Source organism: Marmota monax, unplaced genomic scaffold (assembly GCF_021218885.2).
Source record: "Marmota monax isolate L192 unplaced genomic scaffold, Marmota_monax_Labrador192_F-V1.1 WCK01_AAM20220418_F8-fsc00008, whole genome shotgun sequence".
In the NCBI taxonomy this organism is placed as follows: Eukaryota; Metazoa; Chordata; class Mammalia; order Rodentia; family Sciuridae; genus Marmota; species Marmota monax.
Genome location: NW_026694432.1, coordinates 23,540,509 through 23,557,227, shown reverse-complemented (window position 1 = coordinate 23,557,227; position 16,719 = coordinate 23,540,509). Strand labels below are relative to the sequence as shown.

At 56.3% G+C, this 16,719-nt stretch overlaps 1 protein-coding gene across 1 annotated transcript; it reads right to left on the bottom strand.

Moving 5' to 3' along the window:
* Nucleotides 1–916: 916 nt before the first annotated feature.
* Lactbl1 (lactamase beta like 1) lies at nucleotides 917–16,232 on the bottom strand. The gene is made up of 7 exons (XM_046418788.1): nucleotides 16,221–16,232; nucleotides 12,656–12,791; nucleotides 10,394–10,503; nucleotides 8,808–8,965; nucleotides 7,614–7,825; nucleotides 2,831–2,936; nucleotides 917–1,898 (listed from the first exon to the last, which is right to left on the bottom strand). Exons 1-7 carry the CDS (start codon nucleotides 16,230–16,232, stop codon nucleotides 917–919), a joined length of 1,716 nt encoding a protein of 571 aa, XP_046274744.1.
* Nucleotides 16,233–16,719: the final 487 nt, after the last annotated feature.

The following is a 16,719-nucleotide window of genomic DNA, read 5'->3' as shown; positions in this document are numbered from 1 at the left end:
GCTGTTTAGGGATGTAAAATGGTACAAGTGCTTTGGAAAACTGCATGACAGTCACACCTAGAAATTTATCCAAGAGAAATGAAAGCATGCATTCACAAAAGGACTTGTATAAGAATGCCCTTTCATAATAGCCCCATCTGGAAACGGCCCAAATGTCCATCAACAGGTGAAAGGATAAACAAAGTGTGGCATATCTATACTGTGGAATACAAAGGAACAAACTATTGATACAGGCAAAGACATGAACCTCAGAAACAGCATGCTGAGCAAAAGCGGACTGGCACAAAAGACTACACTGTATGATTCCATTTATGTGAAATTCTTAAACAGGCGAAACTAATCCACAGTGACAGAAAGCAGATCAGTGGTTGCCTGGGGCTGGGAGGGGGAGGGACCTGCCTGCAAAGGAATAGGAGGGGTGGAAATTTCCTATATCTTGATTGTGGTGGTGGGTATAAATATCTGTCACGATCATCCAACAGGGGTAGGGGGTGCAGCTCAGTGGCAGAGAGCGCAGCCTGCATGATGCCCTGATGCCCACCACTGCAAAAAAAAAAAATTAAATTTAAAAAATCATCCCAACTATACCTGGAACGGTGTGTTTTATTTTAAGTAAATGATGATCAGATAAGATTGATTTTTAAAAGACAAAATACAACCCCGTATCTTGCCTTAATCCCAACAGACACTGAGGTACTACGTCAAGGCTTACATTTCTAAAAGCTTACTCTACATTCCTGTACTTAATTTCTCCTCCCCCTTGGACAATGGACAGTCGGCCAACTGTCCGAGGGCTGAGGACCCCACTTTGACAACTACTCGGGTTCTCTGCCAAACACCCCTGCGGACTCCTGTCTCCAAGCCCAGGCGGGCAAGCTGGAGGTCAGGGGAAGGGAGGCTCCAGACCCCAGGGGCCTCACTGGGCCTTGAACACCGGCTTGTGCTGCACACGCAGCACCTGGTACGTGTTCAGGCCGGGCACGTCAAAGCCGGGGGACAGCCCGTGGCCGTCCAACGGGTAGAAGTTGACCAGCTGCCCGTGCTGGGCTTCCAGCGAGAGCCAGGCGTCGCCGAGCGGCAGCGCGCACGGGAACTCGCGGGCCACGTGCAGCTGGAAGACGCGCCCGCGCACGTGGCGCAGCGCCAACGTGCGGAACGCGGGGGGCACCAGCGCCTCGACGCGGGGCCCGAACTGGCGCAGGCGCAGCTCGCCCGCCGGCCCCGCGTGCACCTCGTAGAAGGTCTGGTTGGCGAAGGTGAAGTAGCCGGCGAAGGGGCGCGCGCTGGGCGGCGGGGCGGGGCTGCGCTCGGCCTCCCGGAGGGCCCTCTCCATGGCCGGCAGGAGCACGTCGTAGGCCTGCGCCACCAGGTCGGGCCCGGGCGGCCGCGGCCCGGCCAGCAGCAGCACGAGGCCCAGGCGCAGCGGGGGCACCAGCGAGAAGGTGGCGGCGTAGCCGTCCACGTCGCCGTCCTTGCGCACCACGCGGTAGCCGCGCTGCGCGTGGAACTCCCAGGGCGTGCCCGTCTCGTTGGCGAAGTAGGCCCCGGGACAGGCCAGCAGCGGCGCCAGCAGCGTCTTGGCCGCGTCGGGCCGCAGGAGCCGCTGGGGCCCACTGCCCAGGAGCGCCATGGCCAGCTTGGCCAGGTCCGCGGGGGTCGAGTACATCTGGCCCGACGGACGGTACCAGCCCAGGTCGTAGAGCGGGGCCGGCCTCCCGCTGCCGTAGAAGCCGGCCGCTAGGCGGGCGCGCACTGAGGGCGTGAGGTCGAAGCCCGTGTCCCCCATCCCCAGAGGCTCCAGCACGTTCTCTGAGATCCAGCGCTGGTAGTCACCCTGCGTGGTGTGGGCTGCCAGGACGTGGGCCAGGAGGGAGAAGGCCAGCGTGCTGTAATGGCATCTGTTAGGAGGGCAGTGGAAACCGCAGTGAGACCCTGGGCGGACTTCTCCAGACCCTAGTTAGCCCCTTCCACCAGCTCAGGCTGTCTGACATGCCACCCGGAAGGAACCCGCTTCATTGCGTCAGACCCAGAAGAGACTTAAGAAGTCACTGGAAGTAACTCTCCATTACAGGTCTGGAAAGACTCAGCCCAGAGAGGAGCAGGAAACTGCCCGGGGCACAGGACAGCTGAGGAGAGCTGGGCTCAGCAGGACATGGGGGAAAATGGTAAAACAGATCTTACTGGTGCCTTACACTTTTATTATGATTTACTTTGTCAAATGGAAGATTAAAGTTGTAGACTGTTAATGGGGCGGGGCCAGAAATAATGACCATGTGGCCCAAGGATTATCAAATAATAATAATCTCTCCTCCTTCCTCCAGTGCATGACATTCACCAATAGTCAGTAAAAGCGATGCAGTCTCAGATCTCTAAGATAGTGCCCTAGGAGGTCCCAGGATGGATGAAATGGGAGAGCCTGACTCCAAGCCAGCAGCCTTGCTTCTACAGAGGAGGACGGTGAGGTTCACAAGGTCAAGTGCCTCCGCCAAGGTCACAGGGCAAGTGAGAGCAGAGCTGGAAGGAGGACCCCAGCCTGCATCCACCTCAGTCGAATCCTCTCTCCCTCAGGGGAAGAGGGCCCCGAGGTTCGGCACTGGGAGAAGCAAAGAGAAATTGGAGGGAAGGTGCTTGATCGCTGTTGAGCTGATGAATGGAAGGAACTGGGTCCTGGGTCCGCGATCTGCCTCCCGCTGGAGGCCTTGGTGATAGGGACTGTGTTCAGGGATGTCCCAGGTCTCTGCTGACTCTGACCCTCCAGGATTTTTCACAGGTATGTGTGTCTCTTCAGGAGGTACCTGACATGTGGCTGGTATCAGGGCACGCTCCTCACCTGGTTCCTGGGTCCACCACCAGCACATCATCCTTGAGCAGGTTCAGGGCTTCCTGGGTGCTGCCTCTCCACAGCAGTGAGGTGGAGCGTAGCCTCCTGGGTAGCCCTAGAGAAGAGCAGTGGTCAGACCTGCTGGCCTGTGTTTCATTGGGGAAGTCACTGAACCTTTCTGATCCAAGCCTTATCTATAACTTGAGGGGACTAATGCCTGTGTCACAGGGCTGATGTGAGGGGGACATGAGATACTATGCTTAGCAGGGCACTTGGCACATACTAACTGCTCACAGAATAATAGTTCTGGACCCGAGGTGTAACTCAGTGGTATAGCAGTTGCCTGGCATGCTCCAGGACCTGGGTTCCATCCCACTACTATAAAAAACGTTAATTGTTATCAACTATAGAACATTGAATTTCCACAAAAACTTCTTGAGGTTAGTGATCAATCCGGTTTTGTGGAACCGGCTCCTCTGTCCACTTGAGATTTTATGTCTTAGATGTGACAGGTATTGGAAGGATCACAGGCTTGGGAGTCCGTCCATCCATGCACCTGTCGCCAATTTATGAGCATGTGTTTTGTGCCAAGGACTGTTCTGTGTACTAGAGATTCAGCAGTGAACAAAGTCCCTGCTGTGTGGAGTGGACAGTCTCATAAATATGCATGCTATGGAGGGCATTATCTCCACATCAGAAGAGAGGGACTGCTCCTTTATATAAGATGTTCAGAGAAGGCCTTGCGGAGAAGGTGATCCTTGAAAAAGTGATCCCTGGAGGAGATGTGGAAGTGAGTCAGGCAGTTGAAAGAAAAGGATGTCTTAGGCAGCGGGACAGCAAGTACAAAGGCCCTGAGGTAGGAATGTCATGGTATCTTCATGGAACAGCATGGACAGCCATGTGGCTGCAAGAAATGAGAAGGGGAGACTAGGGAGTGAGAGATACTGGAGGTGCAGATAACTGGAAGGGTTTTGCTTCCCTCTGAGTGGGCTGGGGCCTCTGCAGGGGTTTGGGGCAGAGGGATGACATCATCCAACTTGTATGTTACCAGGGGGCCCTGGCTGCTGTGTGAAAGCAGGATGTAGGGTGATTGTGGAGGCCAGAAGCTCGCAGGAGAGGGCCACCATGCTTGTCATGGCCTGAACCACACGCTAGCCATGGAGGTGGTGAGGAGCGGCTGGGTTCTGGACAGGTTTCTGAGAGCAAGCCCTACAGAACGGGCCACCAGAGGGGCTGTGGTGGTGTGGGAGGTACCAGGAGTGACCTCAGGGCTTGTCCAGCAGCCAGAGGTGGAGTCCCAAGTCCTGGGCTTCAGTTTTCACTCCAGCATGCGGGGTGCACAGCCCTGAGCTGGTGGCTTGCCCTCTCTGAGCCGCCTCTGCTCCCTGTGAGACTTAGAAGAAAGAACCCCAGGGCAGAGGAGCCCTGCTACGGGCCTAGAGCCGCTGCAGGTGGCAGATTTCTCCACTGGTCCCTTTGGGACAGGGAGGAGATCGGTCTGCAGTACTTCCCCTTCCCCTGTCTTCCTGCTCCCTTTCCTTTACTGCTCTTTCTTCTATTTATACATATTTTTAAAATCAGTGCCTTGCAGATGTACATAAAGGTGACATTCACTGTAGTGTGTTCACATAGGTACACAGAGAAGTTGGGGCAGAGTCCTTCCCGGGGTCTTCCCTCCTCCCATCCCTCCTCCATCCCTTCTCCAGCCCTCCTCCCTCCCCTCCTCCCATCCCTCCTCCCTCCCCTCCTCCCTCCCCTCCTCCCTCCCCTCCTCCCATCCCTCCTCCCATCCCTCCTCCACCCCTCCTCCCTCCCCTCCTCCCATCCCTCCTCCACCCCTCCCTCCCTCCCCCTCCCCTCCTCCCTCCCCTCCTCCCATCCCTCCTCCCATCCCTCCTCCCATCCCTCCTCCACCCCTCCTCCCTCCCCTCCTCCCATCCCTCCTCCACCCCTCCTCCCTCCCCTCCTCCCATCCCTCCTCCACCCCTCCTCCCTCCCCTCCTCCCACCCCTCCTCCACCCCTCCTCTACTCCACCATCTCCCTTGTATTTTCATAGGGTGGGGATGGGATATTTCTTAACTGACCTGCAGCCAGCCCTGTGCGGGGTTCCAGTTATAAATGAAGAAAACCCACAATGTGCCCCTAGAGGGAGCCCTAGGGTCACAGCCAGGGTGGATGTCCCTGCGCCCTGCCAAGGCCTAGACAGCTCCCCGCTCCCTGTTTTCAGGACTGGGTACTAACCCAGGAGCGCCCTGCCACTGAGCTACGTCCCCTTTGTTTTCTTGAGACAGGATCTTGCCAAGTTACAATCCTGGTGCCTCAGCCTCTCCCATGGCTGAGATTGCACCATGTGCCCACCAAAGTTTGCATTTATAATATTACATTCTTAAAGAGAACCCCCAAAATGACAACCTCCTCAGGCTCCCCCAGAGTAACAGGCACAGCTGCTAGACCAGTACCTGCTGTGTGGGTGCTGGGTGCTCCGACTCGTCCACTGCGTCCTGACTCGTTATCGTGCTTTCGCGTTATCGTGCTTTCGTTATAATAGTGACCTGAACCAGTCCTTCCATTGATTGACTTATTTATTTGTTTTCCATACTGGGACTTAAACCCAGTTTCATCTACAATGGAGCTACATCCCCAGCCCTTTTCTTATTTTTTTTTTAAGACAAGGTTTCACTAAGTTACCAAGGCTGGCCTTGAACTGATGATCCTCCTGCCTCAGTCTCTGGAGTAACTGGGATTATAGGTGTGGGCCCCCCCACACCCAGCCACTGTCGCTGTATTACCAAGGAAAAAAACTAGGCTCAGTGAAGTTAAGTGACCTGTCCAAGATCACACAGCAAGGAGACAGAGCGGGAATTTCGGTGCTTGTATGCTTATCCACCAGGCCACCCTCCACCCATGGAGACCCTGATCCTGTCCTGCTCTGCCATCTCAGGAGGACCCATCCCTCTGCAGAGCTTCAGGTTCTGTACGGGGAAGTGTCAGGCCTGGAGCAAGGCCAGGAGGGACGTCCTGAACCCCCTGCGAGATGGTGAAACGGCAGCCCTTTCCAAGGACTCCGCTTTCTGGAGTTTATGGATTGAAGGCCCAAATATGAGCCAAACACAGCATATGGGACGGGCACCTTAGCCAGGCCACACACCTGGAGGCACAAGGTACCTCACCTTCTCTGTCACCATCCATGGTGGCAGACAGGCGAAGAGGCCGACAGCAGGTCCTTCCGAACCTTCCAGAGCATCCCTCCCTGTCCAGCCCGTGTCCCTCCTGGCCACGCTCCTTCCTGACCCAGGCCTGCCCCCTTCCTGTCCCCGGCCTGTCTCACAGCCCCAGCCTCCCCTGCCCAGCCTCCTGCATCCTGACTTGTTATCATGCTTTCATCACGTAAATCATTTTATTAAGTAATTCCTTTACGTGACTCAAAACCCTAAATCACCAAAGTGTACGCAGTAAAGGGACCACATCGCTCCCCGGAAGCAGCCTGGTGTTTCAGTCTCTTTAGTTCCTTCCCAAGATGTTGGGTGCACATTTCAACTAAAACATATCTGCGTCCCTAATACACACACGTGTTGCATGCAGATAAGGTGTACATTATACATATATACACATTGTATTTGTACATATATTTTATTTTTATTCTCTATTTGGTAGCATAGTCTATATGCTGTTATAAGTTTTTCTCCTACTTAATATCACACCTTCTTCAATCTCAGTACATAAACATTATTAACCTTTTTTAGGGCAACATAGTATTTGATTGTGTATATATTACAGTTCATGGAGTCATTCCCCTATTGATGGACATGTTGGTTGCTTCTAACTTTTATTATTACAAACTTTGCTGAAACAATTTGTCCACATACTTTATACTACACATGAGTACAGAATTTTCTAGAAGTGAGATGGCTGAGTCAAGGGTATATATTTTTGGTGGCAGGGATGGAACCCAGAGTCTTAGGCATGTTGAGCCTGTGCTCTGCCACTGAGCTACACCCTAAACCCTGCATTTTATATATTTTTTTAATATTTATTTTTTAGGTATAGATGAACACAATCCCTTTATTTACTTATTTTTATGTGGTGCTGAGGATCGAACCCAGGGCCTCACCCTTGCTAGGCAAGCACTCTACCGCTGAACCACAGCCCCAGCCCCCGAAAACCCTGCATTTTAAATTGTGATAAATCTGCCAGTTGCCCTCCATCCATCAACTTCAGTTCCCACCACTAATGTATAAAAGGACCTGTTTACCATGACCTCACCAACTTGGTGTAGCCGCTCTTTTGATCTTTGCCGGTCGGGAAATGTGTCTCTCTGTGTAGTTTTAATTTGTGTTTATTTTGTAAGAAATGAGCCTGGGGATCCTTGCACTATTTAAAACATTCTTCAGAGCCTTTCCTGTGGATTGTGGATCCTGCCTCTGTCCCCATCTGCGTTTCCGTGGCTTGTAACCTTTGTATCAATTTGTTGGTGACCTTTATTTGTTTACTAAGGGGCACTTGGCCTTCACTGTGGACTAGCCTACAGTATCAACCTGTTGACCGGCTGTTGACCTAATAGGCAGATCCTGGCCTCTCAGCTTGATTCTGACCCATGAGCTGGTGTGTTGTTGATCCATGTTCCCAGCCTTCACCTCCTCCAACCTTCACCTCTTGCACTTGGCCCACCACCCAGGCACTGTGGGTAGGAAGTGTGGCCAGTTGAGGGAGTAGAGCGGGAATCCTGATGGATGTCCCAGGAGTCCCCACCTGAAGGGGTTGGGGTCAGGCCGAGTTGGTTCTGAGACTCACCTGAGAGCTGACTGGCCATCCTGCGGAGGGTGACAGGCGAAGGCCTGGGGGCCGGGCCCACCTCCTCCATCCCGTCCATCAGGCCCAGCGGGTTGCGAATGGTGAAGGTGCTGGCGTACCGCTCCAGAGGGTCGTCCAGGGAGGCCACGGTGCCCTCCTCCCACAGACGGTACAGCATGAGGACCGGGAAGACCTTGGAGATGCTGGAGATCCTGGGCACAGAGGGCAACCTGTCAGCCCCCCACCCACTCCTGCCCTGCACCCCTAGGCTCCCGGAGGAGCACTGAGCCCACTCCCCGGGATGTGAGACTGAGGTTGCCCAGCCTCTGGGGGCCACCTGGGAATGCTGGAGGTCACCAGGGGCAGGGGCTGGAGTGGGAGGGCGCTCCTGAGTATGAACCCCCACGCCAGGCCCTTCTCCAGGCCCTTTCTACTCTGGGCGGCCTGGTTTGGTCTGTCCTCTGCCTCTTACTGGTGGCTAGACCTATCTGAGACCTGCACGGGTAGTAAAGTGGGTTGGGTGAGACTGTGCGTGTGAAGTGCTTCTGCATCCCAGGCAGGGGCAGTGCTCAGTAAGTGACAGTGAATAGAAGGGGCTGTTTGAAGACTGGTTCCGGGGCTGGGGCTAGGGCTCAGTGGCAGAGGCTCGCCTGGCATGTGTGAGGCACTGGGTTCCATTCTCAGCACCACATATAAATAATTAAGTACAGGTCCACCCTTCGACAACTAATTTAAAAAAAAGGACTGTTCCCTCTGGGTCCCTGTTATCCCCCAGTATCCCTGGGGTGCCTTCAATTTGCATTGTGAGCTTGAGGATCCTGTGGACAGCATCCAGGAAAGGTGACCCATGGTGTGCAGCTGAATGTCCCAAGCTGCTCCCATCTGGGCCACTGCTGCTGACTCACAGGGACCTGGGGTGAAGGCCCAGGAAGTGGTTATAGTTCCTGTGTGGCACATGGGAAGGGTGGGGAGACAAGGGACCCCTTCCTCACCTGTTCCACAATGATGAGAAATTGAGTACTCACTGGTCCTCTCTGGACCTCAGTCTTCTCCTCTGTAGAACTCTCAGGACTTCATCATGGGCCCTGGCAGCCTAGACCCCCAGCCACCATTCTCTTGGGTCCCTGCCTTCTAGGTCCCTTTGCCCTCCCATCCCTCGCCCCCCCACAGGACCCTGCAGGCGGCCCAGCTGACCGGTACATGGTGTACTCATTGGGTGTCCCAGAATTCGGGTCAGAGCCGTTCTTCCTCCCGAAGTTCCCAGTCCAGAGCACAGTGTCGTTGTGAATGACGACCGCAGACATGGCAGCCAGGCCTGGGGCCGACATGGCCTGGCGCAGGATCTGGTCCACCTGGAGGGAGAGCGGGAGGCTCTGAGTGTGGTGCAACGGCCCCCCACACCCCCGGGTGGTTCTGCTCAGCCACCGCCACACAGCAGCGACTGAGGGCCCCGGCCTCCACTGAGCGGCTCCCCTGGGGCCCGTCTTACACACAGGCTTCCGCAAACGATTTTGAGCTGGAAGAAGAAGCTTTTCCTTAGCAAACTAGAAAAGATGGGGGCTTGAAAATGGTGACTGACTTGAACCCCGACGCCCTGGGAAACCTGCCTGAGCCCACTCAGGCCCGAGTTGGGGAACTGGCATGTGCAGAGGCCCTGGGGCCTGTTGGAGCACTGATTGAAGATGGCTCCCGACTATCAGCCGTGAAGTGTGGGGGCCACGACAGCTCACGCCTGTTGGCACTTAGAAGGTGCCCGGGAGGGACAAAGCGATTCCCATTCACTGTCCCACTCCCTCCTCCCGCTTCTCCCCACTTAACAGGTGAGAAAACTGAGTCTGAGCTGTGACATCATCTGCCCACGGCTGGCGGAACCAGGACTGCCTGCAGTTCTCCACGGACTGCCAGGCACCTCGGGCGTGATGGACACATCCTGAGCAGCTCTGTCCACCCTCGTCCCCACCCTAGACGGGGATGTGAGGGACGCCAACAGGGCGAAGCCCGGCGCCTGCCACACACCAGGGTCACAGCAGGCAACTGTGGCCGCCCTCATTGCTTTTTCAAATTTCTATGACTCCTGGGTGACCCAGAGCACCCTCTGTCCCCTGTCCTCCAAACGCCTCTCAGGCTTTTGCAGGTGGCGATCTGGCCCGCACTGGTCCTGCCTTCCCTTCCCTGGACCCCGCCCCCTTCCCTTCACCTGCCCCTCTGGTGGCAGTTTCGAGTCCCCCCACCACACCCGGGCATCAGCTCTGGGTTCTGATGCGTTTCCTGGCTGAGTGACTCAGGAGGGTGGGTCCGACGGGCACAGAGCAGAGCCGTGCTGTGGGGTGTGTGTGATCGCATCGCAGTGGCGTCTGTGGCGTGGACTCTGCCCCCTCTCCCATCTCATCTGTCCCCACCTCCCATGTGGCCTCCTGTCCTCTGGGTGCCACATCCTCAGCCACAGTTCCGGGCCTTTCCCTGCATGCTGTTCCCGTCGGGAGACGCCCTCTGTCCCAGGCTCCCTGGGTGGCACAGCCTCCTCTTCACAGGGCAGCCCTCACCTCCCTCCAGAGTCCTCCCTGACCCCAGCCAGTCCTGTTTGTCCCCACTCTTGCCCCTGTGCTAGACATACTTGTCATCTTGTCTGTCCCTTTGCTCCCAGCCTGGGGGTCTGGGGACAGGTCAGTGTGGTCTTCCTGCCCCGTCCCCAGAGCTCGGCTCAGGAAACACACACTGAGCAAGGGGGTGAGTGGACAAGTGCCCACCGCGTGTCCAGTGCCCTCCGGGTGGTCACTGACCTTTTCCAGGGCCTCCTTCAACACAGGGAGGGGGTGGGCCAGGGGCACAGACTCGGGGTGCCGTGGACACATCCTCACAGGGGCGGAGGTCACCTCTGGCCCCGAAGAACCTGGAGGGGACATCACATGGTGAGTAAGGACAGAGGTCAGGAGGAGAGTCGGGTCACCCTAACTGGAGGGGGTGGTGGTAGCACAGCCCAGAGCCGTGTCCTGGGGAAAGTCCCCCCCCCAGGAGCCTGGCCAGATGCCAGCGCACAGGGCCCACCAGCAGGCACTGAGGGGCAAGGGGCAGAGGGTGCCAGGAGGAGGCGGCGTCCACACTCGCCACCTCTGCTTGGCCTCGGAGGTTCAGTAGGCCACAGTCCTGGCTGGCGGCCACTGTGCCCCTCCTCTCTTGCTCAGCCAGCTTCCTGCCTGTGGTCACTCACTGAGCTCCTTGGGGCAGCCTAGCTACTTCTGTCTGTCTGTCTGTCTGTCTTGCCCATATGTTAGGGTGGGGAGGGGCCTGGAGCCTCACCTGAGCAAGGGGGGAGGAGGGCTGAGTCCACTCTGCCTCTGTCCAGGTGTGGCAGCCTCGCCACCTCAGGGCCGGATTCCTGGGCTCCCCAGACCTGAGCTTACCCTGAGAGGCCAGTGTGGGCTGGTGAGGGTCTGAGGACCCCCAGGAACTACCTCTCCTTGCCTTCCATGGCCGCCTGACACTTCCCCAAGCTGAGCAAAGGTCCTGTGGTAGGATCAGCAGGGCCATAGTTTCGAAGCTCTTCCCACCTCCACCCCGGTGCTGAGGCTGAAGGCCAGGGCCTGCGGGGCAAGCACCCTGCCACCCAGCCTCACCCAGCCCTCTCCGCACTTAGGAGTCTGGCTGCTTTATGACTCCTTAAGGCCAATGGAACGAGGGCAATTTGACTTCCAAGCATAGACCAGGGATTTCCTCCTGGGAGACCCTCCTGCCTCCTGGTCTGTGAAAAGGGGAGGCCTCTGTCCCCACTGGCTGGCCTGCTGCACGGAAGGAAGCCCAGGTCGGACCAGCCACGTGGCTCTGCCAGCCCCAGAGTCACACAGCCAGTTAGCCTGGAGGTCTGTCACTTCCACAGGAAGATCACCTGGGGCGGGGGGGGTCAGCAAGTTCCCAGCACAGGCCAATGATCAGAGTCAGGTCTCAGTGGAGTTGGGGCTAGCTTGGCCTCGCTGGTGCACACACCTGAAAGTGCAGACTTGATCCCCTAGCGCCGCGTGGGGCCTGAGAGTCCTGCCTCCACCAGCCGCTCACGTGATGCCCGTGGAGGGTGCGGACCTGAATCGGCGAGGGCTGTGAACCGTGTGCCTCCCACTGGTGACGAGTGGGTACACAGTGGGAGGGAAAGGGCAGAACTCCAGGGCAGTTCAATGGGGCCATTTGGTATTTGCTGAATCTACTAGTAAGAAACTCGGCTTCTATTTTGGGTATTGCTTGAAGTTTTTCCCTAATGGTTCATTTGTGTTCTCTGGCAATGTCAGTCTGCCAGGGAGTGGTAAGATGGTAGCTTGAGAAGCGTGGCCCCGGGGGGACAGGGGACGGGGTCTTTCCATTTGAGGAACTGAGAAGGCGCTTATAGAGGAATCAACCTAGAAAGAAAGGGCTGCGGTGGGAGGGAGGGAGCCGCCGGCGAGGAAAAGGAGCCAAGGTATAAGATCTCTGTGGTACGTTGGGAGCCGTGGCCCTCACTGAGCTTTGGGGCTTCTGTGACGCAGGGTGACACAGGCATGGAGACAGGCCTCCCCCACTCCAGAGACCTGGGCGCTGGACCCTCCAGGATCCCAGCGGGTTGGAGTTCCCAGGGTTGCCATAGCAACAGAGGCCAAGCTCATCACCGGCAATGGTGGCTCCTTCGCTGGGCTGCAGGGCTGGGCCCGTGGCTGTGGCGGTGGGAGGATCTCTGAAGGGGGTGAGGGCCCGGAGATCCCGCCATGGTGGCCGGAGGCAGAGCAGGGGAAATACTGTTGGCCCTTGCAGGACCCTGAGTTTTACCCTGACTGGGTGGCTTGAGAAGCCCTGGTGGCATTAGGGGAGGTCTGCATTTCATACAGGAGAGCGTCAGGGCCCAGAGAGGTCATGGAAGTTGCCCAAAAGTGCACAGTTCCCGAGGCCTGGTGAGTGGGAATGGAGGCCGGAGCTCCTGAGTCTAAACCTGGGGTCCTCCCTGCGCCCTGGGCTTGGCAGCAGCTCACATCCCAGGAGGACCCATGGGACAGGAGCAGGGGCCGTACCAGTGTGGCACTCACCAGTCGGAAGCTTGGGAAGCTGATACTGCCACAGGAAGCAGCCAGTCATGACCACGGAGAACAGGAAGAGGAGGCCGCTGAGGGCCGGGAAGAACCACCTCCTCCGCACTCTGGGCAGCTGGGGCCGCCAGCCAGCCTGGAAGAGCAGGGACATGGCGGTCACTGGCACCCACCACTCCTGGCCTCAGGTCCCACAGCTTCAGATAACCCCAGCCCTGGGATCCCAGGCCCCCCAGGTGGCCCCTTCAGCTCCTGGCACAGGGCCGCGCACCCTGGTGGCAGGTTCAGGAGATCTGGAGGAGGAAGCCTGGCGGGGCGCAGGCAGCAGGCCGTGTAGACATGGGAGAGCGAGTCCTGAAGCCGTGAGGGAGGGAGAAAGAAGGCAGTGGGCAGAGGGCCGGAATCCTGGAGAGGGAGAGGGAGATGGTTGTGCTCTCACAGGGCCAACTAAAGGCCTAGGTCCCACCTCTAGCCTCTGTCCCAGACCTGGGCTAAGCCCCTTTAAGAGGAGTGCCACAGCGCCAGGTGAGAGAGGCACTGTGAGTGCCCTTATGTTACAGACAAGGCTCAGGAAAGTGACTTGCCCAAGGTCACACAGCCAGCGGCAGATCTGAGATTTGAACCCAACACCCAGTCTCCAACCTATTCAACCAAGGTTCTAGAAGACCCTTAATGGTCATTGGTTGAATCATCTGATTTCCAGGTGAGCAGACGGAGGTTACAGGAAGGAAAGGGCTTATCACACACACACACACACACACACACAGCTCTATGCCCAGCTCTGAGTTACATCCTCATCCGTTTTTGTTTTGAGACAGAGTCTTGCTGAGTTGCTGAGGCTGGCCTTGAACTTGCGACGGCCTTCTGCCTCAGCCTCCTGAGCTGCTGGGATCACAGGTGTGTGCCTGCCTGGCTAACATATACCATCTCAGTGGACCTCACAACCTGCTCACAAGGCTGGTTTGGAACCTCTGTTTTATAGATGATAAACGGGGCTCAGAGAGGTTAAGCAAAGGAAGTCTATTCTACCCAGCTGTCAACCCTGTGTCTGACAACATGCCCTCTTCTGAGCTTCTTTGTCCCTGTACTTTAACATCTCTTTATTGAGCACCTACTAGGTATCAGGTACTGTTCGAGGCCACAGGGTTCAGCAGTGAACCAACCTCAGGAATATGCACCCCCAGGGAGCTGGAGGGGTGGTGCCTGAAACCTGTCTCCCTGGCTGGCCCGCAGCACACAGGAGGTTTCCTTTCCATCAGAGTGTCTCTGATGCTGAAGGCCTACTATGTGCTCAGCACTGATCCAGGTTATTTATAAACATTACCTCATTTGATCCTTGCAATTGAAGACGAGCAGGTACTATTATTTTCCTGGTTCTTAAGATATGCTTTTGAACTTCACATTGTCCGGTAAGTTGAGCTTTGGGTTCCAATCTCAGCTTTACCTCCTAAATCCACCAATCGGGCAAGTCCCTCATGTCTCTGGGCTTCTGCCTCTCCAATTGTTGAAGAAGAGGACTGGGCTACTTGTGAAGAGTTTAGTTAGTTATTTTTGTGGTGCTGGGGATGGAACCCAGGACTTTGTGCACACAAGGCAAGCATCTACCAACGGAGCTCTGTCCCCAGCCCAGGAGTTTATTTTTACATCTGGAAATCTCACTGAATTTCAAAAGAATCTTCCAGCTCCAGAATTTGGTATTCATGCTGAAGGGTTCTTTTTTATTTCCCCGGTGTTGGGGATGATTGAACTCAGGGCCTTACTCATGCTAGGCAAGTACTTTACCACCAAGCCATTATTTATTCTTAATTTTCAAAGATAGGATCAATCCAAATGTCTGAACTGGGGAATAATAAATAAGTATGCTATATCCATACCATGGAATACTACACAGCAGTGTAAAGGGATGGACTTCAGGTATGTGCAATAATATAGATGAATTTCAAATGCATGACACTAAGTGAAATAAGCCAGACTCAAAAGGCTACAGACTATATAATACCACTTATACAATGTTATGGAAAAGGTCAGACTACAGGAAGAGAAAACAGCAGTTGCCTGGGACTGGGGCTGGGGAGACAACACAAAAGCAGAAACTGGGGCTAGGACTGTGGCTCAGCAGGTAGAGCATTTGCCTGACATGTGAGGCCCTGGGTTCCATCCTCAGCACCACATGCAAATAAATAAAATAAAGGTATTGTGTCCCCTTACAACTAAATATGTGTGTGGGGGGGAAGAGAGAGAGAGAGAGAACAGAAGTGAATTTGGGAGTTGGTGGAATCGTTCTCCATCCTGTGGAGGTGATTAAGAAACTGTATGCATTTGTCAAAACTCAGAACTGTGTGGACTTATTGTTTGTAAATGCCTCAGTGTTTGTTATTGTTTGTTTTTAGTTTATTTTTGCAGTAATGGGAATTGAATCCAGAACCTCGTACATGCTAGGCAAATGCTCTGCCATTGAGCTGCATCCCTGACCCTTCTGTTTTGAGATAGGGTCTTGCTAGATTGCTGAGGCTGGCCTTGAACTTGTGATCCTCCTGCCTCAGCCTCTGGGGCAGTTGAGATCACAGGTGAACACCTCAGTTTTCGTAAAATGAGTCCATTAAAGACCCTGAGAGCACTAGGAGTGTACACCAGCGTGTCAGAGGAGTGACACCAGATGTAAGACTCCACCTGTCACTGTCACAGGTTTGCACAAAGACACTCCCTTTGAGCAGGAGCAAAGAGCAGCAGGTGCAGAGCTGGCAAGACCTGGGGTGTCCTCACCTCGCCCTCAGGCGTTGGGTGACAGCGGAGGTCGAGGGCAGAGAACACCAGGGCTGGGATGGGGGCTCTGCGCTCTCTCCACCCCACCCACCTCCACGTGCAGCTGGGGGCTCTGCACCCCTAATCTGCGGCCCTCCCTGGGGTTCAGCCTCATCTCCAATCGCAGGATTTATCCCTGTAGACCCGGGGCCGAGTCAGGATTTAGCCTTAAGCTGTTCACCAGCTGCCGCCTTTGGACTCTAAACTCTCTCCCTGTCCCTTCCTGGCTGGAGAACGCTGGTGTGGGGCGGCCCCGAAGGAGCCAGGCCCTCCGCACGCGGCGCCCACTGCCCCTGCAGTCCACACCAGTCTCCTTGGCCTCCTTGGCCCTTTCCTGGGGGCCCGCTCGGACCGTACGCTTTGTCCACTCATTCATTCATTGGGCGGCGCTGGTTCCCAGGGCTGGTCCACACCACCCTGTCACCCTGCACTAGCCACAGGGTGCACTGGGACTAGGGCCTGGGGCCGGGGGAGGAGGGACTCTGCCCTCACTAGCCGGGGACACAGGACTGCACCTCAGGGCGTCTCCATTTTCCCGTCTGCTTCATGAGGCCTCCCCGTGCCTCCTGGAGATCAGGCCAGGACAAGCCAGGCGCCGGAGAGGCTGGAGGAGGGGTCGGCCTCTGGGTGGAGGGGACAGAGCGCTCCAATCCACACTGCTCCTGGACTAGGCAGGGGCTCTGGAAATGTCAGTGGTGGCCACGCAGGTGACAGGGGGTGGGCCACTGAGGGCAGTGCCTGAGGCCGCGGGCCTGGGCCTTACCTGGGTCTTCATCTCCCCAAGGCAAGGACGGTCCAGCTCCGGGAGGATTCAGGTCTAGGCGCCGGGAGCCCCAGGACCACAAGCCAAGTCAGAGGAGCGAAGGCAAAAAGAGGTCGTGGGGGGCTGCGAAGGAGAGGAGGGGACAGGAGCTACTAGGAAGCCTGGCCTCGCCTCCCCGGCAAGGCCCCTGCGCAGATGACCAATGTCTCTGTTTGCCCAGGGCCGTCCTGATTTTAGCGCTGAGAGTCCTACCTTCCCAGAGAGCCCTTCCTCAGTTACCAGCAAACTGGGATAGCTGCCACCAACCTGCCCCCCTCTAGTTCCTCTCCCCCTCCAGCCTGCTCAGAGACAACCCTGCCAGGCCCCCGGGCACTGGCCAGGCTGACCTTCTTCCAGGAGGCCCCGGGAAGGACAGGGCAGTTCAGGCCCCCCAACGTGATCCCCTGTGCTCCAAGGGACAGGAGAGGCTTCCTGGGCTCGGAGGCCCTGCCCCAGCTCT

Bases quoted from the DNA above. Each gene is read 5' to 3' on its own strand.
- Lactbl1 (XM_046418788.1), bottom strand. The intron at 10,504-12,655 runs GTGAGTGCCACA...TGTCCCCTCCAG, and splicing joins GCTTCCCAAGCTTCCGACTG to GTTCTTCGGGGCCAGAGGTG. The intron at 1,899-2,830 runs GTGAGGAGCGTG...CCCTCCTAACAG, and splicing joins GTGGTGGACCCAGGAACCAG to ATGCCATTACAGCACGCTGG.